Genomic DNA, 24359 nt, shown 5'->3' on the forward strand with positions numbered 1-24359 from the left:
CATAGAGGTAAGGAGCAGGGCTTGTAACCAAAAGGTTACTGCTTCAATTCCCTGCTGGGGCACTCCTTTGCGCAAGTGCCTCCCTTGTGCAAGGTACTTAACGCAGAATTTCCGCAGTGAATATCCTGCTGTATAAATGGATAACACGTAAGAATTGTAACCTATGTAAGTGACTCTGGATAAGAGCATCTGCGAAATGCCAATAATGTAATGTAACGTAATGGGTCAGTCAGACAGACAGTGTCCACAAGGGACATGACTAATTCTAGGGTAGCAGCCAGTAAAACACAGAAATACAGCAAACCCACGCATCCTCCTTGCAGTCTCGGCTCCATTCGGCTCCGCTCAGGCCTTTGGTTGAAAACACAGACCGAGCGTCAAGCGCGAGCCTGATTTAACCACAAAAGGAGGTATTGACAGTGCCTTAAGTGACCCGGCGCAGGACGCGGAACCGAAAATGAGGAACTCGTGGCGGGTTGCGAGCTTCCTTTGAAGTCCTATCCACTGGCCTTCAAAGAGGCAGTGTATCGTACGCTCTTTCTTTCTTCCCTTTTTTTTCCTTATTGCAACAAAAGAACAATATCCCACACAGGGGCGATAACCCCGCGCTGACAGAGGGCGCGGCGCAGGAAACAAATAAAAGGGGAAGGGGGGCCGATCATTACGGCTTATCCGAAGACAATTAGTTTAATGAGGTGGGGAGCGCACAGCTGAGCTGCCCGAGCTCGGGCTAGGCAGCTCGCTCCTTTGTGCTCCGCTAGGCCGCAATCTCTCTCTCCCCTCTCCCTCTCTCAGCGAGTTAACAATCGCTTATTGCCTCCCTTTTGTCCTCGGAGATGGCCTTCGTCGCACAAAAAAAAAAAAAACGAGCAGGAAAATTGGACTGGTCTTTATGCCCCTTCCATTAGCCAACTGATCAACACAGCGGCTAATAGGCAATTTCAGATAAACCCCCGGCCTTCAACAAACATCTAAAGGCCCCCTTATCTGAAAGGCTGTGAGTGGTGGAGAATCTTTGAATGTGGTTTGCACATAAATAGAGTGGCGGAGGACGACTGAGAGGGTTCCATTCAATTTTTACAACTTTATTGACAACGCCGACCGAGATCACGCGTCGCTTGTGTTGCGCGCCGGGGGAAAAAGATCCAGCATCTTGACTTAACCTGACCATTGTTGTTTATTAGAGCAGGCCCCGAGAGGGGGTCGGATTTGAACTGGACCTGAGGAAACAAGGCAGCGCTGAACTGTACACCGAGATAAAGTTAAACAGGAGGCATTAAACAATACAAACAAATAGCCTTTCAGCGAGGCCTCTTTGTTCCGTAACCTGGCAACGGCCGCCTGACATGGGCTCACCTGGCTTGCAGGGAATGGGCTGGAGGGGGAGGCCCATCTGGGGCTCGGAGGAGACTGGGAGTGGCTGCGTGTTGTGGTGGAACGCTGGGATCATCACGTACGGCATATTCACCTGCTGGAACAGGGCCGCACGGACAGGGTCAGAGGTCAAGGGGAAGCCCCACTCAGACAACTCCAGCCACAGGTTCAGAGGAGGTTTTCATCAAGGATTGTGTGTGTGTGTGTGTATGTATGTTTGTATGTGTATGTGTGTGAGGTGTGTGTGTGCGTGTATGTACGTGTGTGTGTGTGCGTGTCTGCTAGAGACAGCAGGTCCCTCCTCACCTGAATCTGCTGCTGCAGCAGGTTGATCTTGTGCTGCTGCTGGATCAGCTGCTGCTGCTGCTTGGCGATCTGCGGCACAGAGGGGAGAGGGTCAGTCACACGCGGACCCATCTGGCTCCACATCAAGCTATGAGCACGCTGCCCACCATCAATCCCCAAAGCCTTCATCAAACGTCACTCTGATAGCTGGATACAGTGACAACATGTACTCTGCATGCTGTACATCTGAAAATGACCTCGGTACATACTTCACAGGTTTTATTTGTCTACCTGTTGCTTGGCGTTGAAGGTGCTTATAGAGAACTTTAGAGGGCATACACAGAGTATTCTCCCAATAGAGTGTTTATGGAGAATGTTTCAGGACACATAGAGGACACATCAGCCATATATGAGTAATGTCATTTATGGCATTTATGGAGAATGTTACAGGGTGTATATAGGGAAAATCTTACAGGGTATAGGCTATATGGACTATCCAAGAGGATTACTATGGAGTACTGTACAGGGCGCACAGGGGAAAACCCCAACTCACCTGCTCCTGCTGCTGCCTGGCTAGCTCCATCTGCTGCTGTTGTTTCTCCAGGAGCAGGGCGGCCATGTTCCTCTGCTCCGAGTGGGCACCCAGGAGCTGCTCCCGCAGGCTGGACAGCTGGTTGATCATCACCAACAGCTGCAGCTCCTTCTCTGCCAGGCTCTCCGGAGTGCCTGCACACCCGGGTGACACGTGGCGTTAAAGAGCGGGCACAGACAGGGCATACGGGGTAAAATATGGGACAGAGATGCGTAGATCTCACAGGTCGGGACATAAAGTATACCAGTTTCACCTCACCTTTCAGCTGGGCTCCACTCAGAGCCCCCTTCCCCAAAAACTTCTCCCTCCAGTCCACGCTCAGAAGCTTCTCAATGGTGGGCATCACTGAGGAGCCACATTCACCATACAGTAAAGAAGGGACAGTGGGAGGGGCAGGAGCAGAGAGAGAGAGAGAGAGAGAGCGAGAGCGAGAGAGAGAGAGAGAGAGAGAGAGAGAGAGAGAGACAGAGAGAGAGAAAGAAAGAGAGAGAGTTATACATTTATGGCGGTGCTTTCTCTCGTTTGTTTAAACCTACATTTGGTCACAGGTGCAGTGAAATGACAGCACGTTCATGTCTCACCCTCATTTACGTTGGGATGGAGGTCCACTCTGTCATAGCTCCTGCTCCCCCCGTCCTGGCCCTGAGGGCTCCGTCTCTGTGTCCTCTCTCTCCCGGGAGAGCTCTCCTGTCCGGGAAATGACATCAGTGAGCCCCCCCAAGCCCCTTCACCTCTGACCATGCTGTTGCAAGTGGATCATCTACTGCAGGAGCACATTCCAAATGGGAATAATCAAACATTCAAACTAAAGGAGATAAGCCAGCTCATTCTATGCTATCTACTGGTCATGCTTCCTAGCAGGGTCTGCAGAAGGGCATTAGAGAGCCGCTGAAGGCTAAGCGCTGAAAAGCCATTTACCGTGGGGGTGCGCGCACTGGGCGGGGTCCCCATCCGGGCCTCGGCCCGCTCGGTGGGCGGCTGTGCGGTCCAATCGCCGGGCGACACTTGCTGGGTCTCCTGGCCCGCCACTCCGCCCCCGTCCCCGGGCCCCTCCTCTTCTTCCAGTTTGACGCCCACGCCCACCATGGTCACATCACCGTTGGCCTGGAGACGCAGCGCCGGGGGGGCAGGCTCACACATCCTGTGTGCAGGGGGTAAAGTGGCACCCAGGTCATCATACATGTGATCAATCCTCAGTGGTGAACTGACAGGCATTGTCACTGTGCCTCTGTGTTCATTCTTACAGAGTTTTAAAGGGTGGCTGGGGTCGTTCCCTGAAAAGGGATCTGCAGTTTACCTTAGCAATTATCATCAATAACAAATCACAAAAATTCAATGGAGGCTGGGCAGCTGGAAGCTTGGTACGTCTGACACATTTCCTGATTTTTTTTTCCTCATTGGCCTCTGGTGTTATTCTTTGCTTAGCGACCCCTTAACTTAACCCCCAAGCTTGCACGTAATAAAGATTCAATGACTTCACCCTGACTTCTCAGATTATTAACTGAAATTCCCCAGAACTGGGAAAAAAAGGGACTAAGTGGTGACCGCTGTCGTCACACTTCGACAGTTTCCTGTGCTGTCCGCAGAATCTCCTGCGAGCGAGCTCCTCCCAACCCATCCACTTCCATTAGCCAATGCCATCTGTCCTAATGAGGGCATTATGCTTTTCAGGGCTGACTTTATCTCTCCGCCGAGGCAGCGGTTTGTTTATGAAATCCTACGGCCGGCTGCTTTGCATGCGGAACAGAGGCTCATTGTGCACGCCGAAACGGGCTGATGACTCGCGCCCTCTTTTTTCAGCGCGGGATGTAATTTTCGGCGCAGGGCCTCCAGGAACACGAGAGCATGCCGGGAGCGCCGTGTGGGCGGGACCACAACACAAGCCTGTCATTGACAAAATAAAACTCGGGGAAAGCGTTTGGCTGGACATACCGAGAATTTACAAGTCTACCTTGCAAAGCACGGGGAACGCGCGTGTGCTTGTTACGTACTGTTTTGAATTTTCAATTCCCCCCCTCAGAAAAGTGAAATTTTATTTCAAGCTCTGTTGAGATGTGCCTGATAATTGATAAATGAAGGGTAAGACGCCATTCGATTTTTCAGGGAACACCCTCGGGTGCCCTTTCATTTTCAGGCCGAGGAAGGCGCTTCTGTGTTTTTCAGGGCACTTCGAACTCTTTCTCCAGTCTGCTCTCCGCTCACAGTGACAGGGCCGAGAGAGCAAAGACAGAGGTGCGCTGAACCTTTGTGAACTCTGATTCAGCTTCGCTTTTCTTCTTCCGAGAACGGCAGGAAAGAAAAACAAACCAGACGGAGAACAAAACAAACAAAACAGAGAGGGGGGGGAAAAAGTATATATAAAAAGAAAAAAATCCATTGTTGCAGGAGGGGAACAAAGGAAGTGTGAACAATGGGCATGAGATGGACAAAAGCAATATGCTGCAGGAAACACAGCGGGGTAACAATGCAGGCGGAGCGTGCCAACTACTCATGGCCAACAGGGGCGAGGCGGAATGTACCACTCTGCAATGGCTGAAATTCTTTATCGTAAACAAGTACACCTGCGTACTTAGTGCAGCTTCCCATCCATGCTAATCAGCAAGGTGACAGCTGAGACAGACACTGAGATTTTATTCTACACAAAAGTGGAGAGTAACGTCTCTCTCTGTTTTACTGGTGTTGATCGCAGTATTACTTGGGTCATATTAAAGTCATTTCATAAATACGCTACCCTTAAAGATGGAAGAAAGATGATCTGTGATAGGATGCAACAGCATAGCGGTGATGTTGAACATCACATTGAAGTGAGTGTGCCGGTTACATGCCCCCCTCTGTGGATTCTTGCTTGGACCGACCTGGGCGTCACCCGCCAGCCCCACCAGCCCCACCAGCTCCCAAAACCCCCGTCCTGACGAGGGAAGAGGATGAGGAGGAGGAGGAGGAGGAAGGCGGGGGAGGGACGGCTATGAGAACAAGTGCGCTCCCCGGCCGCCCCGGTCCGGCTCCTTCTATTCTTAGCGCCGCCGCCCTTGGGGCCGGCGAGCTGGGCGGCACCACCCTTTCCTGTGCCGCCGGCCCGCTCTCCCGATCGTTATCGGCCCTTCCCCTCGCCAGCGTGCCCGGGCCCTGGGCCCCCCTGGGGAGCGCTGTGCGCCCGTGAGAATGCCACTCATGGAACACCCCCCCGCCCCCCACCCTCCCAGAATGGGGGTGGCCCACTGGATCTCGGCCTGGTATTCTGGGACCCACGGGAATGGCTGGCTGGCAGGAGGCGCAGACAAACAGAGAAGAGGAGACAGACAGACGGATGAAGAGACGGACAGACGGACGGATGGGGGTGTGGGGGACGGATGAGTCATTGCCCAGGTGGCCTGGACACAGCCGAGCCACAGCAACTCCAGGGTCCTACCGTACAGTCGCACTGTTTATTTCAGCAACTTGCAACACAAGCAATTATTCGCACGGCCATTACAGGGACGGGAACAAGACTGCCCTTGTGTCGCAAGTCTTAACAGCTGCACCATAGTTAAGTCACCACCAGGTGCTGTTATGATGCGCTTGTCACTTTTTTCTCACGTTTTAAGTGCATACACATATCAACGTTCATAAGCTGTGTCGGGTTTTAGTAGTTTGAGAACTGTACTTAGTTTAAGAAGGTGGGCTGCTAAAACCCTGGAATGGATGAAGCCCCGAGCCGTTTGTAAGTGTCACTCAGTGCCTCGTTTGGACTCACTTCAATCCTCGCTCTAAACCGATTTCTAACTACTGCTGCAAGGCTGTATGGGTTACACTCACGCACCACCATAAGAAAATATGACCACAACTATACTCTTGTACCTGCTGTGAATCCAGGAGATGCTGTGGAAAGGTAAGGAAGAGATTTCTTCAGAAGCAGAAGCAGGTGGAGCCTCTGCCTTTTCAAAGCAGTGCCAATAAATGCCAAAAAGAACTGAAATAGCTTACCACCTTCGGAGGCCAGCTGCTTTATTTTCACTACAATTTAGACTCAGAAGAGACGAAAAAAAAACATATCAATCTGAGGTCATCATATTTATGTTGTAGAAAAAAGCTCCAGTGACAATATCATCATCATAATCTTAACTTGAGCAGTACTTATTTTCTGCAAGAGAGACTGGAAAGGAATTATGGTGCATATGTGAGTGTGTATAAGGGGGCTCAGTGCACCAGCTTACTCTTGAAAGCACAATGTTGTAGCCGTATCAGGCTATAGACTCTTCAAATCTCCAGGTCCGCTCACTGCTCAATCTAGGCGCAAGCATATGTAATTACTGTAACTGATGAGCTAGCAAAGTTAAACATTCGTCTTAACATAAAATTTTACCTGGTAAAATGGCTTTGTAATATTTGGATATGTCAACATTGGAAATGAAAGTGTGATATTAGTAATTAGTGGGAATTTGTGTGGAAAATTTTATACATCCCCTTGACATTATCCCAAATAATGAATCATTCAGCATGTTTACAAACAATGCAAATGATCCTTTTAGTACTATAATCTATACCGTCTGGCTATACAATGCATTAGGTTAAAAGATATATTTTTTACTTAAGCAGCTCTTGTTATAGCACTGTTTGTACCAGTGTAATATGGAAATGGTGTAGACTTGGAATGGAATCGTTGCTGGTGGATTCAGATTCTAAAATACCTAAGAGATTTTCTTAAAGCTTCAGCTAAGAACATAATGCTGCCCTTTATGTAAGCAACACCGTAAAGTCCCCCCTGACAGCGGTAGACCAGTCTGTGACAGACACAGCCCACCTCCCTGGTTTATGAATCGAGGGCAGGATTTGCCACATGGTCTTTAGTCTGCAGGGGGGCTTTCCAGCACACACATCCACTGGCACCAGACTCCGGCCCAGGGGCAAAACCACAGGCGTGGCTGGCACCTGCGGGTGACTGTGCACGCCAGCTTCCTCTCCCTGCTGAGGGACTGCTTCCTCTCTGGGGGAAACACTCCCAACCCCTCCCCCAACCCCATCCCGCCTTGGCGAACAGGACGGAAGGATGCCTCAGACGGGGGTCAGCCGGACAACGAGCGCAACCGGGTTTTCCCGGGAACGCCGTCCAAATCCCCGCTGTTTGACTCCGGGGGAGAAAAGCAAAACCCGATGCCTCTCGCATCAAAGGAGAAAGTCGGAGACACAAGCTTTAGTTTTCGGGACGTGTCATGACAAGTACAGTAACACTGCGCCTGAAGGTGGCCCCGTGATGCAACCGCCCTCGTTCTCTCGTTTACACAACGTCGGCGTGCTATATGTGGGCGCCCGGTGCGACACCTCGCTGCTAGCGCTAACCGCACGGCCCGGTTCTGCAGAACGGGCCTGACGCGGAGGCACGCGGTGAGTCAGTGCGCGCTTGCTGCTAAGTAAACAGAGGCCGCGCCGCACGCAGGCAGCCAGCACAGTAGTCTGTCCTGACAGAGGAGGAGGCAGACTGTTTATCCTGGCAGCGAAACCCAACACCCGCTTCCTCCGTTCGGACGCTGGGGCTCCACCGCCTCTGAGTGACGGGTTAAACACGCCAGCCTCTCAAATACTCGGCGCTGCACCAGCATTCTGCCCCCCCCCCCCCCCCCCCCCCCCCCCCCAACCACCCCGCAGATTAACTGAACTGGGGAGGGTCCAGCAGCGTGGTTGGGGACGAGTTCCAGCGCTTGCAGTGTGATTAGGAAACAGCTGGCTTAACTTACAGGCAACTCGACTGCGGCACAAGGCCAGTAATCAGCGAACGCTTACCGCGGGACTAATCGGCTGTCGAATCAGCAGCAGAAAGCTCTTCAGACGGGCTGCGAACAAAATTGTGGCCGGGAGGTTTTTAGCTCATTCACCAAGATACAGGGTCTGTGGTCCGCTGCACTTCGTCCATCTGACGGAGTTCCTCGCGCCAAGTTTGAGAACCAGTGACATGGGCCATTTATACGGGTAGTGGGACCTCCAGACCTCTTAGGACAAGGCCAAGCAACGGCCTTTCCTCAGTGGAAGTATATTTTCTCCCACCTCTAACTCTGTGCCTAACCCTCCATTTCTCTCTCTCTCTCGGACACATGTACCACACAGAATAAGCCAACAAGAGTAGCCACTACCTGGCCAAACAGCTGCGGTATTTGCATAAAATATGCTAGTGCCAGTGCTCCAGTTACCCGTGACATCAAACTGTGATTATTACCAGATAGCTATGAAACAACAATGGCACAAGTCTGCACTTCAAAATAAGACTCATGATAACTGCAGTGGACACACTAGCGCATAAACGGGGAACATTTTTCCAGGGGCTCCTGAATGATTCGCTGGATTAGTTACCGATCGACCTCATAAAACCGGTGTGGTAACAATGGTAACAAAGTCATCTCTTCAGGAACAGGACCGACTGAAAGCCACAGAGCTGGAGGAGTTCCAGGGACAAAAAAATGAAACAATTAAAATTAATTTAATTAATTAATTGTCCTGTGGTTAGAATGAATAAATAGGAAACAGAAATGAAATTCTGCCAAATACCCTAAAGGCTTGAATGTCTGTATTCGGTAAAACAGGCAAAGCCAAACAATTAGATCCTTGGTGAAAGATGGGGAGGCTAAGGAGTTTGCATGCTCTTCCTTCCCAGAGAGGCCCTACCCTATGCTGGGCACTGTCATCTGTACAAATGAGGATGCATGCTGAACAGGGGAGGATTATGTTCAGCACTTTTCTACCTCAATTCTCCTTTGAGTTCAAAATGTGGCCCTTTTAGCATGTGTGAGGGACATCTGTGTACTTGAAAACAGAAGTATATATTTCTTTACACACATTTATATATGTCTTAGTCAACATTTAAATAGGTTCATTCTTGTTTTAAAAGGCTGTGGTCACGCTGCCGGTGAACCGCAGAAACTGCGTGCGGATTGGAAGAGGGAATTATGGGACTGGAGAAGACAAAGGTTCCCTCAGGTGTCCAGCAGTCCTTTTGATCTCTGCTGCACCGGGCCAACGGGCTGTGGACCAAGCAAGAGGATGGGGGTCATTCAGATTCTGTGGCCCGCGATTTAAATGAGGGCCCCTCTGCAAAATGAGGTTAAGAGGCTCGAGTGCCATCCGTGCCGATGCCAGAATGCAAACGCTGGCTGCGGGAGAGACGGGCCCGTTCCTGGCCATCCTTTCCGGCTGCCGCTCAGGGGCCAGCCCCGCCACTGCCCCCTCGCCTTCCATGCGGCGCCTGGTGTTTTCCGTGCAGGGAGGGGGAAAGAGGCAAATGCAAATCGGGCGGGCACCACGCTCCCCAGTGAGCCTCTCCGCTCAGGGAGTGAGGAAACCGCTGTGTATCGGCACCCTGGCGCAGGCAAAGCTGGCTTCTCCAGTCACTGACCCTGTCGAATCTCTGCTGACTGGTCACTACCATCCGCCCCCCCCCGGCCCCAATCCCTCCACTCTTCCCTCGGGACCACAGACTCTTCACTTGAGCGCTCGGGTCTTACGGACATTTGGGGTGAACCAGTTCTAGGGCCCCAGCACTTCAGCGGGACTTGCCTCACGTGACGCCCGCGAACAAAAACCTGACCAGCTCTCAGCCTCGCGCTTTTCCAGGCCTTCTAAACAAGACGTATAAGTAGGACGACGACACGACTCGCCTGCTCTTCAGAGAAACCTGCACCGCTGCGACTCCCCCTCTTCCGCCTTTCAGCAGCGCAGGTTAAAAAGCAGGCTCTATTATCCTGCTTTCTCGGTCTAAAACAGTCCTGTTATTGTGTTTCTGAGCGAAAAGGGCCACTGTGGCATTCATCTGAGACAGAAGGAGAGGAGCTGAATAGGGGGAGCACAAAACGCACTCAGAATAAAGAAACACAACAAGAGGAGAGGGATAAAGGATGTTCATGAAGGGCCTTTTTCGCAACAGCCTGCACAACATCGCCCACCGCCACCCCCCCTCCCCCCCCCCTCCCCTCCGGCTCTCGCTGTCTCTTTTCCCCTTCAGGCAAGGAAAAACAAAAGAGGAGACGATAAATGCAGACATTTCTAAGCCCCGGCACACTTTAATATCAAATCCTGATTCAGTGGGGCCTGCTTCAGCCATTCCTGTGTGTACACTGGTGCGTATTTGATGTGGCGGGAGGTGGGGGGTGGAGGGGAGAACTGTGTGTGTGTGTGTGTGTGTGTGTGTGTGTGTGTGTGTGTGTGTCGAGGGGGGAGCGGACAACGTAAGACCACAGTGACCACCCTGCCAGCCCAGCTCCTCACTGCACCGCAAATAGCGGCCTTTAAGAAGGAGCGGCAGCGCAGCTGTGCGTCTCCATGGAGACCCGGCCGGCTCTTTGTGAGGAGAGCAACAGGTACTTCTGAACAACTGCTGGTCCCAGTATTGTGCCCTTACTGGAGAACCGTGGGAGGTGAGAGGGAAGGGGATGAACTCGTCATAGTCCAAACCTATTAGTGTTGTAAATGAAGGTGTGTGTGTGTGTGTATGTGTGTGTGTGCAGGGAGGCGCAGAAGAATACCTTGGTTTGTGAAGAATTAGGGCTAGATTGCTATAAAGTGCTTAACCGCTTAATTAAAACCAAGTTAATCTCGCAACCGCCCCCGCCCCCCCCCCCCCGACCCGCACCCACCCAACGGCTGCACTCTTTCGCACACAAATGTCAAAATGACCTCTTTATTAAATGTCCATTTTCCAGCTCCGACAAACCCGTACAGACATTTCTGGCCTCTGATGCCCCAAATCAAATTAAACAAAACAACAACAAAAAGCATTATCACTCATTACGGCCGTCAGCCAAACAGAGGCCTGCGCCTCTTTTGAGTGACGCACTGATCTGGAATCGGCAGGCTAGGAGCATGGTCACCTTGGAAACGCTCATATCAGTTGGTCAAGCATAACAACGTGATGCGAGAAACAGCCTGGTCGGAGGTTCTGATGGTTAAATGCCTCCGACAAACAGGGGCCACAAGCTCTGTGGGGGCAGATTTCAGAGGCATTTAAGATCTACTAGAAAAAAACCCCTTGTCTCAATCTGACCTTTTGGAATGGCAAAATGACATGAGGCTGAAGTCACCTGACTTTGCGTAAATGACTACATCAGGGATAGGCCAGAATCCTCTGGGTTTTTGAGCAGTCTTTAACGTAAGACCACAACCAACGTGCACCCAGTGCGAAGGAGAACCTGACTGCATCTCCCAGCCATGGCTTTAATTAGTGAATTTATTTTATGGGCTGTTTTTGCCCATAAGGACAACCAATGGCCCCATCGGGCCCTGAAGCACCCAAGCTGCCTGTACTAGGATAAAACCAATTGCAAGGCATCGAAACATCAAGGGCCAAATCACAGGAGCAGCTGGTGCGGGGAGGGCAGCGGAGCATGCCAAGAGAGGAAAGAGGGGTGAAGCCACGGTCGTGTGAGGCTCAGGACGTCCTGCCCAGGAGTTCAGGTAGGAGGGGGGCACCCCTTGTCCGCAAGGACGCGCACGCACGCACTGTCGCAAACAGGATACTTACTCTCCGCAAGCCCAGACAGGAGGTAGGAAATGGCAAGTCAAAGACACGCTGTGAGGGAGTGAAGAGAAGGGGAGAGAGAGAGAGAGAGAGCGAGAGAGAGCGAGAGAGAGCGAGAGAGAGAGAGAGAGAGAGAGAGAGAGCTACAAACCAGTTCTTCTCCTCGGGCCGGAAAATCGTCTCCCGGGTTAAAGCTGTTTAGCAGCTGGAGATAAACACTTAAGTTAATTGGCGCGGTCCACAATTCCACAATAGACAAAGGTGTGCACGTGTGTTGGGGGGGGGGGGGGGGGGTCAGGGCCTTCAAAAGTTATCGAGCAAGAAAGCGACCTATAGCTCCCTCAAAGGCGACGCGCTGCCGCAACATCACAAACTCACCGCGGTCTGACTCGCCTTTCAAAGCGTCCGCGGAGAGCCGCAGTGCCATGATTGACACGTTTGGACTCGCTTCTCTTTCACAGGGTAACGGGGGTGCTCTGCATATCATTTGAAAGCTCAGATTCTCGCGCCTTCAGCCATGCTGGGCTCCGGCGTCTCCCACAGACAGGGCAGTGAGTTACAGAGCAGGAACCTCGCTCGCTGTGTTTTCTAACATCTGAAAGGGATGCCACAGATGAAGCCAGCGCTGAAATGTGTTAAAACCACATGAAATTAACACATAAACGTCTCGAAAAGGACTGCAGTTGACATATTTTATTTAAATGATTCATTACAATGGTTTTAGCATTACATTTTTTTTTGTTTTCCAAAAGAAACTAGAAAAAGTGTTCATATGTTAATGTCTCAAAAAATAAAAACACTTCTAGAAATATGTGTTAATATTTAATAACTTGCTGAAAAACAAAAAAAAACATTCATTTTTAAATGTTTATTTAACTATACTCCGTACACTGTGGTGAGCGAAGTGTGGCTGGCTAAACAAAATAAGACTACAGCCACAGTCAACACAGTTAACATCTGATCTCCTCACTGATAAGACAGTGACAAACCCACCCTTTTTGCTTCTTTACGTTAACACTGTTTTACAATTATACGTGTGCTTGTGTATGTGTGCGTGTGTGTGTGTGTATACTAAGCATTGTTGGTAAATCATTCCACCGTTGTGGAAACAACATACTTGAATCAACAGAGCACATTGGTTCCACAGAAATAATAAAAGTGCCCCCGTACTTTAAGTAGATCAACTCTCTCCATCCATCCCACACACTTTCTGAATTTCCCACCACAAAGCCCACTGTCGCTGCCACACAGCTCCAACCTAGACCTACAATTTTTAAATTAGCCACCATTCTGGAATCTTCCACTCTTTCCACCCCACGTAATATCCCATGGTGGGCTTCAGTTGAAACACGGAATCAAAACCAAGTTATTTTCCTCGGGCTAATTTCCAGCTTCTCAGGAACAAAGGCAAAGGTGAACCTTATTTAATTAATCAGCAAACTACTTAATCAAACCGGGTGTTTAATGCATGTTTAGGGTGGAACGACAAGCAAACACTAGCAGACCTGCCACGACTGGAGCGTGATAGGTCACCGGCGGTTCAGTGATTGTGCTGAGACAAAACGGTCACCCGTGGCTTTTCCTGCTTAAACACTTAAGAGTTTTTGTGGATGCAGATTATGTGGCAGTAGGTGCTGACGTAAAAAAGCAGAGAAACAGATTTTTTTTTTTTTTTTTGGTTTTGACTTTTTTGTGCGCCAGCAAAATGCCGAAATGTGTGAAAGTTCCGTGAGATAACAGCCTTTCCTGTGTGACTGAAACTCCGCCCCCTCCCCCCCTCCCCACCCCAAACCACACCAGCCCACCTTCGGCTGCACATTTTCTAATGCCCGTAGTAGCACGCGCCCTGCACACTTTCTGCACACCTTATGAAGGGAGGTCACCTTTTTGGTCAGGCCCAAGGGGGAATCTGCAAGGGCTGCTCACTCCCCAAACCCCACCCCTACCCCAGCCCATTCATAAACAGAATGCAACAAGAATTTCCGCTACCTATATCCAATACCATCTGTCAATCATCAGAATAGCAGTCTTTTTGTCCATTGGTTGTTGGCCCTTTGATCAAACCTTTCCCCACTACTGTTGGAATTTTGCTGCTAAAACAAAGTGTAATGAAAAACATACTGTATTTGGAATTGATCAGGGAAAGCACTGTGCATTTGTCTATGGACTAGTCCACACAGCACTATCGTACTGAGCAAAGATGCTGGTTGACAGCTTGGCAAGCAACTAAAGTGGAAAAAAAAAAATCTGATCGTCTGAGACACTGTCATTCTCTCCTCTCACTAAAGTGTACAGAATGCTATTTTCTCTAAATGTTTTCGTTTTCAGTTTGCAAAGCATGGGAAAAACGGTTTCATATAATAGTCGTGTCATGTCAGGTCATGTCACATATAATCGCAAACACCAAAAGAAAACGCCTTACGGCACTTTTTTATTATTTAATTGTGAATGCTTTGTTCATCATATTGCATGCATGTTTCAACATAAAATGTTCTTGGCATGCACTGTAGTTGTGTGCCATAGAATCTACTTTAAGTTTTTTTTTTATCAAATTAAAAGATGTTGCATTTCTCCTTGTGCGATGCAAGGAAGTAGCACAACTGAGCAAGCACCGCATCTAAATCAAAGGAGAACAGCATGTCTGCGCTATTCAAGAAAATAGCCTTTACGAGCCATAGTTCAGTCAGTAATATCTGTTTATATGTGAAAAGTAAGACCAAAAGCAAACCATAAATGAATGCAGGAATCTGCATTCTGCAAGCGGAAAGTTTTAGTTAGCGGGAAACCAAATGGGCGAAGTGGCTGTTTAGCTAACAAACTATAATAATATACAAAGGCAAGGAGAGTTTCGCTGGTGTGCCAACCGGCTCGGCTGGCTTGTCACTCACTGTTATGAGCAAGCTGGGGGAAATGTGAAAGTAGCAGCAAGACACATTTACAGCACCTACAGCTGCTTTCTAAGAAAAACAAGTGATAAGAAAGAATGTGCATTTATTTTCAGTGGTGCTATGCCAAACTATTCCTATGTTTTCTCCATTACAATTTACTCTCCACTACATTTGCAAGTCAGAAAACACTGGAACTTAAAGTACTTAGTACTTAACTTTAAAATATCAAATTTGTTTTTCATTAAAGACAAATTAGCTGATTTGAGTTTACTCACTTTAAATGACTGTGAAATATCTTTCTGAGAAATATTTTAGGGGCTCTGGTTTGGAAAATAAAATCCAGGGGAAGTGTTTGGTTGGACATACCAAGCTTCTACATTTTTTGGGCCATAGGCTTGTTGTGTCCTTGATAAATCCAACAGTACTTTCATACTTTTAAAAACTCATTTCAAGCCCCAACAAAATACTTTCATACTTCCTCTGGTAATGTCTTTCCAGCTACAATGAAATACACACAAAATTATAATTGAAAATATATACTACTGATTAGCCTGTCCAGAAAATAAAAATAGCCAATGTCTCCTAAGCCAAAAAACCAAATAGTGTGCTTGTACAAAAAAATAGAAAAGAAATAAAAATAGTCGCAATAAGTTGGGGATATGGTGCCAATGGAGGAGTTAATGTAGAGTCTGTTGTTTCATCTGATTAAAAGGCCATAGAAAAAAATCATGCAAATAAACTTAGAATTATTTCCTTGTCTTGTTCATAGAGTGTGAATGCACCCACTGTGGCGATAGGACTGTTGTGAACCACCCAAGTGTGAAAGGAATGAATAAACAAATGTTTAGCTTATGCTGTACAATGGCAAACAAATACTGACCGATTTATGTACAGATAAATGGAGCCTTAACAGATCTGTTTATTTTCAAATACGCAAAACGGGTTTAAAAACCTGACTTTATGTAACACAAATGTATTGTGTACAAGCACATGTTTACAGGCATCTTTCATTTAATTTATAAACCTTTACACATCAGCCAGGCAAATCCTTTCAGATAAAAAAGCCATTCAGTAAACAGCATGCAATTAAATGGCAATAAATAAATAAAGGTGCCATAGTTCACTGAACCCTTCAGCATCATAATAAGTTTCAAACAAGCTGGCTAAATACAGCTAGCATGAACGGACATGATGCTGGATACAATGCATAGGTTATACTGGCTCCGTTCAAAGCCAGCAAACATACCTCCAAGTTACAACAGATATTTTTAAAAGATACATGCAACAGGTGGTTTACTTACCATGGTAGAACCATACCCGTACAACAAAACAACTCTGCTCCATGAGCTATACACTGCATGCTCCTTGCCATGAAACAGCACAAGAAATAGTTCATCTGATATTTACGATAATATCTCAAGTAATTCTGAGCAATAACCAGGCTTTTAGCCTGATAAGAAGTCTGTCTTTTTTGCATACATTTTTTATGCATCCATAAAAACTGTAAAAAAAAAATCAATTAACCCATAATGATGAGGATATGCCAGTGTGTGCCGACATAATTTTGCAGTCATGATTAAGCGGTTTGTCGGCAAATTTTCCATTATACAGTATATATGTCAAAGCGTGCCTGTTTTCTTGGCAGCAAATTCTGTGGGCGCTCATTTGTCAGACCAAAAAAAAAAATTCCCACTTTCAAACTTTGAACTGTGTTTTTTCAGCTCGAAGATATTTTCAATTTTAGGTGTTGTGCATATTCGAATACGGGGCCTTTATTAAATGTTTTTCTTATATTTAACTTTTGTTCCTACTTATATCTCTGGATTTAAAACATGTACCTGAACTTCAAGCCTCAACATTGGCCTCACCAGTATGGACGTGCTCCTTGAAGTGCGATTATGTAAAGTTTTTACAGGGCGTTGGTGCATTAAACTTATTGTTCATGGAAAAAAAGGAGCGCACAATTCATTTTCTCTCCCCCGTCACCGCTGTGGTAAAGAACAACTCTTCACTCTAACATATATTCAATAAGCCGCACCTTGGCCCTATCTCAGTTTTCTGGCACTGAACCCAAATAGAAGTACACCTGAATGAAGAAGCACCCATTTTAATAAAAACACTTCATTCCAGATCACACAAATGTACTGCTACAAAGCTCTGTGGAGGAGGGCATTTAGACCAAGTATTTTTTCATATTAAACAGCATGTTAAGGTCATACAACTATGTGAACTATGCCATAAATTACTGTACTGTTACTTGCAAAGTTACTTGGAAAAGTGTGAAAGTCTAAATCTTCTATAAAAACCTCATGAGCAGAAGAGACCAACATGTTTCAATATTGCGTTGTGTCCATATGATAGAACATTGCATTGTGACAAATTCAAGTTTAGAAAAATGAGCTGAAAACAGAAATGATCAAAAAATTTTCATGCTCGTGAAGAGCAAAAATTGTTACTCCACTTTCACACTTTCTTTTAAAGGTTTTTTCTTCTGGAAAGTTATTGACCTTAAACAATCAGTGGTGTTCTGGGTTAAGGGCGGCATTTTAGATATACCGACATAAGCCCACAGTCACAGAATAAAACCACTACATTCAACAAGCCAGCCAAACAATCACACACGCTACTTGTCACTTCACATTCAGGTATGGAGCCAAGAAAACAAGCCAACAAAAGGCTGCAAAATGGACAGAATTGCTTGTTTTCACTAAACTAAGCCCTGACAACAACACTATACCTTTGTTGCATCGATAGAGCAAGTATGCTGTAGAGCAGATACATGGAGAAAGGCAATAAATTCAACCCATACCGTTCTCTAGTTTCAGTATAAAACAAATTAATGTTTGCGGTGTAACAAAATGAACAGTATCTTAAGCTGCCGTAAATAAAGAAAAAAAAAAACAGTGCTGTGCAAACAACGTACAGTCTTTTAGCAATTATATACCATGCACAACTAAATGTATGCAAAATTACAGAAATGAAGGAAACAGATTAACTGGAATTTAAGAAAAAAAAAGACTCTCCGTGGAGAGTTATTTTACGGCAAATGTACTGCCAAGTCCAGTTGCTGCCAAAAACATGATAAAGAAATATTTAAAAGAAGAGAAAGTATACATGTGTAACATCAAATCAGGGCGATCAAAATCTAAAATTATTATTTATATATATTAGCATATGATTATTACTTTATTGCTTCTGTCACCCTGAAAAGTTGTCCAAAGGGCAAGAGAAAGTGAGTGGAATACATGAACTAATCAGCTTACCTTGTGGTATTTCGATGCATACGAAAGGCTCTGAAACAATGAGCCGAGCTCATGAAGTAGCTGCCGTATTTGTTCTCTACTTGCTACTGTCAAGGTATCTAAAGATTGCTTTCCATTATTACTGCACTGTTTCTGATTTCCGGCTCTGTGTGCGACGGGTGCGGGGCACAGGATGGAGAAATGTGGGTGTTGGGTCAGTCTTGGGGGGGGGGTTACAAGGGTGAAGGGGGGGTGGGGGGGGGGGGGGGTAGTTAGTGGGGAGGCACGATGCTTTCTTTCATCTGTAATCAAAGCCAGAATCAGTGATGATTCCACGCTCTCAGCACTTCGCATCGACCGCAGATATGACAAAAAATTATAATTATTTATAAAGAAGCCATTTTGATAAGCCCACATTTGTTTGCCGTTAGTGAGCCAGGAAATGAATGATAAAGAGATAATGCGGACGCTCTTTATCACGTCTAGTTTGTCATTTTCGTTGTTGCTTCGTGCGTTGAATGTACTTCGGGCCGAGCTTTAAAATAACACTATTCCTGCTTTTAAAATGGATGTGCACCCTCGGATTATTAGACGTTTAAATACACTATTGCCACTGAGTGCAATGGCTTGCCCCTTCCACCTCCAAACTGTAAGAAACAGGAGCAATTTTAGTGCAAATAATGACTTCGTGAGCAACCCACACTGACTCTCACTTTAGACCCATAAAACAAACTACATTGACTCGCCATTGATTATTCTTCACTCTTCACTCTTAGTTTTGTTGTATTAAGCACTGAGACCCTGATCTAGACAACTGATTAAAGTTATCTCAATCTCAGTCAAATAGAAATTCATTTTCTGCCTACCTCTTTACATTACATCACCCCAGTGCGTGCCAAATGGGTAAACTAAGTCACAAAAAAAGGTTTGCTTCTCACACACAAGAGACAATTAGGGCGTGCAATATAAGCAAGTAGCGACATGCAGCAGTTTCCACCATCCACTTAATTCCTTTTATCAGCTATATAAAAAAGGGTGAAATCAATAGACAGATTCTCTGAAGGTTTTCCCACAGGCAAGACTGCTAAGAAAAAAGTCAGGGAGCTTTTATGAGAAAACAAAACAAAACCGAAGGACAGTGTTTGGTTGGATGCATAAAGAATTTAAAAATCCATAAGGGCCATTGCCTGATGTCTGCTTGGTGAGTACATTACAGCACTTTCCTTAAGGATTATTGTCCAAAATTTATTGACTTTTTTTTTTCTTCAAAAAAGTAAAAAAGAAAAAACCATTTAATTAGACGAGTTTAATTAGACATAGTCGATGTGTTAAATAACAGTTACAAGGCCAACTATCAATAATTGTCTAGCAAACAGCCCAAGGCTCACTTCAGGTAAAACTGATCAGGGCTATTGCTGCAGTTCTCTTAAACATCAAAACAAGTCAAGCTACAGAAGCAACGGCTCAAGTCCAGAGTCAATAACCAGTGGTACCAGTGCCACTGAATATGGGTTAAAGTGAAATGGTCTAAATGCACTGAGGACAAAAGGACATATTTTACTTTATCTTAGAAAAGGCCCTTTTCATTACATCTTCTGCCCAGTCCTACAAGTCCTTACAAGCTCTGTCTAAAGGAAGGATTATCAATGGAGCTCCTTCATTAATAAATGAGGAGAATGCATATGGAACAATGAAAGATGAGATGTGTTACTCACCAACTGAGATCTACAAAGACCACAAACTGGAAGAGGGGGGCATAGCATCCAGATCTGGAAAATAAATAAGGCTGGTTACAGGATGCAAGTTAATTAACCAGTGCAGTTTCTCACCTGGTCAGCACATCTGCAGTAGAGGAGGAGTGAATCCTTCCTTTGCTCCTAAACCATCATGTAAAATGGAAGCAAAAGAAAACATTTTACCTCCTACTGCTGAAAGCAGGGGAAAAAAAACACAGGAACACATATTTCAAACCACCTTTTAATAAGATCTTTAAAGGAGAAAGAAACGCTTCTTTTTTTAGGGAATGTGCTTTGAGCACTGGGCACTAGAACAATAGAGAGACCCCTATGTTGGTGTTTGGGGGTGGGGGTGGGGGGTGCTTTTTGAATTGGAATGATTGCGAAACACCCTTATCATTCCATTTTCTTCCGCTTCAGCAAGGTTTATTAGTGCAATGACCAGCAGAAATCTCCAGCGGGCCGGGGAAGCACACTTAACGAGCCATTGTTGTGCTGGTCCCGTCAGGTCCCAAGTTCAAAAGGGCACTGGAAACAATGTGGAGGATGCCACAGAAAAACCAGCCTGCTCTGCGGACGGCACTTCTGTGTTTGACTTTCCACATATGGCTACATACTGCCCGCAATCGCACGGTTTCTTCTTAAGTGAGTCCATGTCATGCATGGATTTCAGTGGAATTGTAAAATAATATTAATATACTCTTGAATAACCGCAATCATAAATACAGCAGTCAGTGTACAGAGTCGGGACTGTGTTGACTGTAGAGTCAAGGGATGGCTTCCGTCCCAGCATGCTCTATTCAACTAGACATATACTCTTCTGCCCTGACCTCAAACCTGTTTTACAGACTGTTCAAAATTCACCCAGCTTCCTTCTGAGGGGCACATTGAGCCAAAAGGTAAAATATGCCTGTCATACAGGTCTCAGCAGTCTGTCAAAATAAACCAACCGCCACGATCCAAACAATTCCTCTTGTTTGACATTTTAGCTCAGTGATTTGTGGGGAAATCCACAGAAACTAATGACAAATTAAAAGAAAGACAAACTTTTCACTTCTTTCCATTTCTTTATAGAATATTAAATAATGTTATATATAATTACAGACTGATTCACAGTGTAACCAAAAATGAACGGAGAGATGTTTTGTTAAAAGAAGAAGGTTGTGTGACAGGCATAGGCAGAAGGTGTGAGGGCGTTTTAAAACATTTGATAGTCTATGGAATTTGAGACAAAATGCAGTCTATGGTAATGTTCTCGGCAAACTGCCTGGGTGCCAAATGTCCAGGAAATATTCATTTCCCGAGGTTAAAATAAATCCATAAGACTTATTCAAGACGGACGACCACCAATCGCTTGGCATGGGGTTACCCTTCAGCAACTGTTAGCTTCTACTGTTTTGGAGCCGGGTCGAACATGGCGAAGGCGGTTTGACACAGTGCCTCTCTCGCTGTGACAGGCAGAATGGACATTCCTATTCACCGGGCTCAACAAAGACACGATTGATCTTGGAGGAGGGTCCAAGGTCTCGCTTCACCGCGCGGCTATGCCAGCGTGCTTAATGTTACCGCGCTCTATGCTTTCAGGCGACGTCGGGAACAAAGCGCGACGGAGGGACGAGAGACGGAGAAGGAGAGTGATGGAGAAAAGGTCAGGGACTCCCTACTGACAGCTCGCTTTGTGCACGGCCAACGACTGTGAAGCCAACACTTGCGGCCACTTTGCCAACTTCCCTTTTAATGAGCCGACGACATGCTCGCCAACAATGGAAGCGTGAGACTCAGGTGCTGGAGTCATTTGCCTCAGACCTAAAAGAGTGCATCGCTGTCACTGGGGTCACGCATCAAACAGGACAATCTAGCCCCCGCCGCCCCCCGACAATCACACATCTACGAACATACAGCCCATGTCACTTTACTGACTCACACCCTACATAAATTTAGAAGTCTTTATGTTTAGAAGTTTAATGAAGGCTCAAGACAGTGATAGCCAAGGGTTTCTTTGACAATCTAAAAGCCCCTTAGGAGCCCTCCCTCCATGGCACCGTAGCTTTGACACTATGGTCATTAGCTAGCTAGCAACATTGACCCTTGAATTGGTTTTGCACACGCCATATCTTGGCTACCGCAGTAGATTGAGATTAGTTTTTTCTCTCATTTCCACTGAAAACATGCTGGGGTGTATAACCGAAGGTTGCCAGTCTTTTGCGTTTTCATCCATTCGCAAGGCATATACTCAACCCAACCCCTTTAGTAGTCTGGCTGTAGGCTACTCTATCATTACTGTATTGAATATACAGAGGTAAACACATGTGGCAACTGAGACGGACACAGAGAAGATAAAGATGACCTGTCCTTCTCACTCAGTAACAAGTCACCTCACTCATTCTATCATGTCATGTCTAGCTAATGCAATATCTTCTCGGTTCTCTTGTTTCGGCTGCATTTCACTGCAATAATGACATCGACCATGCCACATCTTTGACATAAGCGCACTTCGATTCATTTTAACTAGCGATAAAATACATTTACAAACGTAGAAGAATATAGCATTTTTCTAGATGACAAATAAAATATTGCATGACTGTAGCCTACTCGCTGCAGTATCGTCGTATAGCTGATTTCAGCTTGTTGGATGCTTCGCTCCAAAATGTTTTACAATATTGACAGCCAGCCCACGTTTCATTACTGCGAACAAAATGATACATGCTTGGCAATAAACTTCTACGAGCACATGAGTAACTGAAAAGTTGCGTTACTTTCAAGAAACCTTGCCGGGCATACTTCGTAACTATAGTGACTGAATTGGAAGTAGCTAGCTAGGAACTTCGGATACTGTAAACGGACTAGTGCAGTTGGATTTATTTTGGTTGGCGATTAAAATGATTTCCCCTCATTTAGCGCACTCGGCGACAGCTAGATAGGTAGATATCAACCCTAACCTAATTCTAGACAAGTGAAAAGTTATCCACTCGTCACAATGAGTTATTACAGCAATTCGCTAAAACCAAAGTTAAACTTCGTGTCAACGAAAGAACGTACTATGACCTACCACGAAGATTGAGTTACGCTAATCATTGATGTAACGTTAATCTGCCATTATCGAGTGAAGAGTCTTTGCTGGATATCTCGCTAACAGACACTGCAGCTTCGCTCACGCTTGAACTTACCACTCCAGGGAAACCCGTACTGTGTTGACTTCTCTCCTCCGATCCGATGTTTTCTGAATGGGCAGTTGTTGTTAAACAGCATGCAAAGCGTGGTACAACTAAGCACCTGTACGTTGCACCGCCTTACTTCAGTCAGAAAACTGTGTTAAGCATCAGCAGCTTTGGCCAAAGTATCCTAACTAACTACACGCCGTCAATTCCCTCCTGTCTCTCCCTGACTTTCTGGTATTTTGTTTCCAACATTCTCTCTCCCTGCCATTCACCTCCCACTTAAAGGGGCAGGCCTTTTTCAGTCGACATAAAACTAATTTAAAGGTTCGACCTCGATATCTTGTGCGTCAGATTTCAGGTGGTGCATGGGGAATCAACAACACCAGGGGAAATGGTTCCCAACAAACATTTATTTCAAAACAGTTCTATTATTATGAACCGACGAACTATTTTAAGTCTTAACCGGGAACATAATTGGTCAGCAGTGCATGTGTACAGCATTCAAAACATACAAATGTGCAGAAACACGTTAACAATTATATTGTGGACTCACCTTTAATATGACTAATATTAATGGCCTGAAACAGCCCTTTGTAAGTCTAACGTCTTTACTTAATCCCCTTAAAATAGGCCTCTAAGTGTTTTGGCTGTATCTGCCACCATTTCTATCCAAGACATGTTTTCAAACAGTTTAGAGACAAGTTACACCTTCCCCGAGCTTAACAAGAGTATTCCTCTGTAACACACTTTTTGTATGGTTCACACGCCTAAGCTGACCAAGTGTTGTATAATTCTATAACTTATTGCACTAGGCTAAGGTAATGATTAAACATAGGGACAAGACCACTTCACCGGGTCTTACAGGCAGGCTAACTAATAGGCTAAACCTGTACTCGCACACTCAGACACATCACACACACACACACACACACACACACATATATATATATATATATATATATATATATATATATATATATATAATATGTGTCTGTATGTATGTACTGTATGTATGTTTGTGTGTATTTATATGCAAGCTAAACAAATTTGCACTACTGAGCAGTGTGAGGGACAACCCGCTCACAGCACTTTATTGCCTCTGCAGTCATCATTTGAGATATCTGCAGAGAGACTCCTGAGAGCCAGCCAGGTGCGTTCCGGCCCTCAAAGTGTTAACGGCCTGTTTTATGTCTTTCTCTCACTTTTCCCCTGTGCACAGCGAGTCGCCGCAACGCGGGGTGAGAGTCTAAAGCCGATGTGCCATTTCTAATCCCCTCTGTTCCTGCCTTTGTGTAAAAACCCAGCAGGAAGTGGGAGCTGGGCAGACAACAATTAACAAAAGAGCTGTGAAGAATACAATTAGCCATCAATAGGAAACCACAGGCCTTTGTGCCTGTTACCATGGAGATGTTCGACTACCACTATTCCAGGATTATAGACCTTTCCACTTCTTTTTCTCCTTTCTTTCTCTCCCTCTTTTCTTCCTCGTCCATCCTATCTTTTCTCCCCCTCACGTTCTCCCTTTATTTCTGTGTCACTTTCTTGTCACTTGGCAACTCTGGAAGGCTACACCAGCTCCGGCACCTTTGTCCCTTCTGTATTCAGG

The 24359-nt window shown here is 46.1% G+C and overlaps 1 protein-coding gene across 3 annotated transcripts in view; it reads right to left on the bottom strand.

The window, feature by feature from the left end:
- The window catches only part of LOC118779885 (transcription factor SOX-13-like), a 29604-nt gene extending 6625 nt beyond the window's left edge, over window positions 1-22979 (bottom strand). For 2 of the 3 annotated variants that reach the window (XM_036532205.1, XM_036532204.1), the window contains exons 1-8: window positions 22763-22979; window positions 19575-19628; window positions 3170-3392; window positions 2833-2938; window positions 2510-2596; window positions 2213-2385; window positions 1681-1749; window positions 1357-1471 (exon numbers count right to left, since the gene is read on the bottom strand). In XM_036532205.1, coding sequence (XP_036388098.1) covers window positions 1357-1471; window positions 1681-1749; window positions 2213-2385; window positions 2510-2596; window positions 2833-2938; window positions 3170-3391 — 772 coding nt within the window. In that variant the 5' untranslated portion in view covers window position 3392; window positions 19575-19628; window positions 22763-22979. The remainder of the gene's footprint in view (window positions 1-1356; window positions 1472-1680; window positions 1750-2212; window positions 2386-2509; window positions 2597-2832; window positions 2939-3169; window positions 3393-19574; window positions 19629-22762) is intronic. The other variant, XM_036532206.1, reaches the window with a different exon arrangement.
- Window positions 22980-24359: the final 1380 nt, after the last annotated feature.

This window comes from Megalops cyprinoides, chromosome 6, assembly GCF_013368585.1.
Source record: "Megalops cyprinoides isolate fMegCyp1 chromosome 6, fMegCyp1.pri, whole genome shotgun sequence".
NCBI lineage: Eukaryota > Metazoa > Chordata > Actinopteri > Elopiformes > Megalopidae > Megalops > Megalops cyprinoides.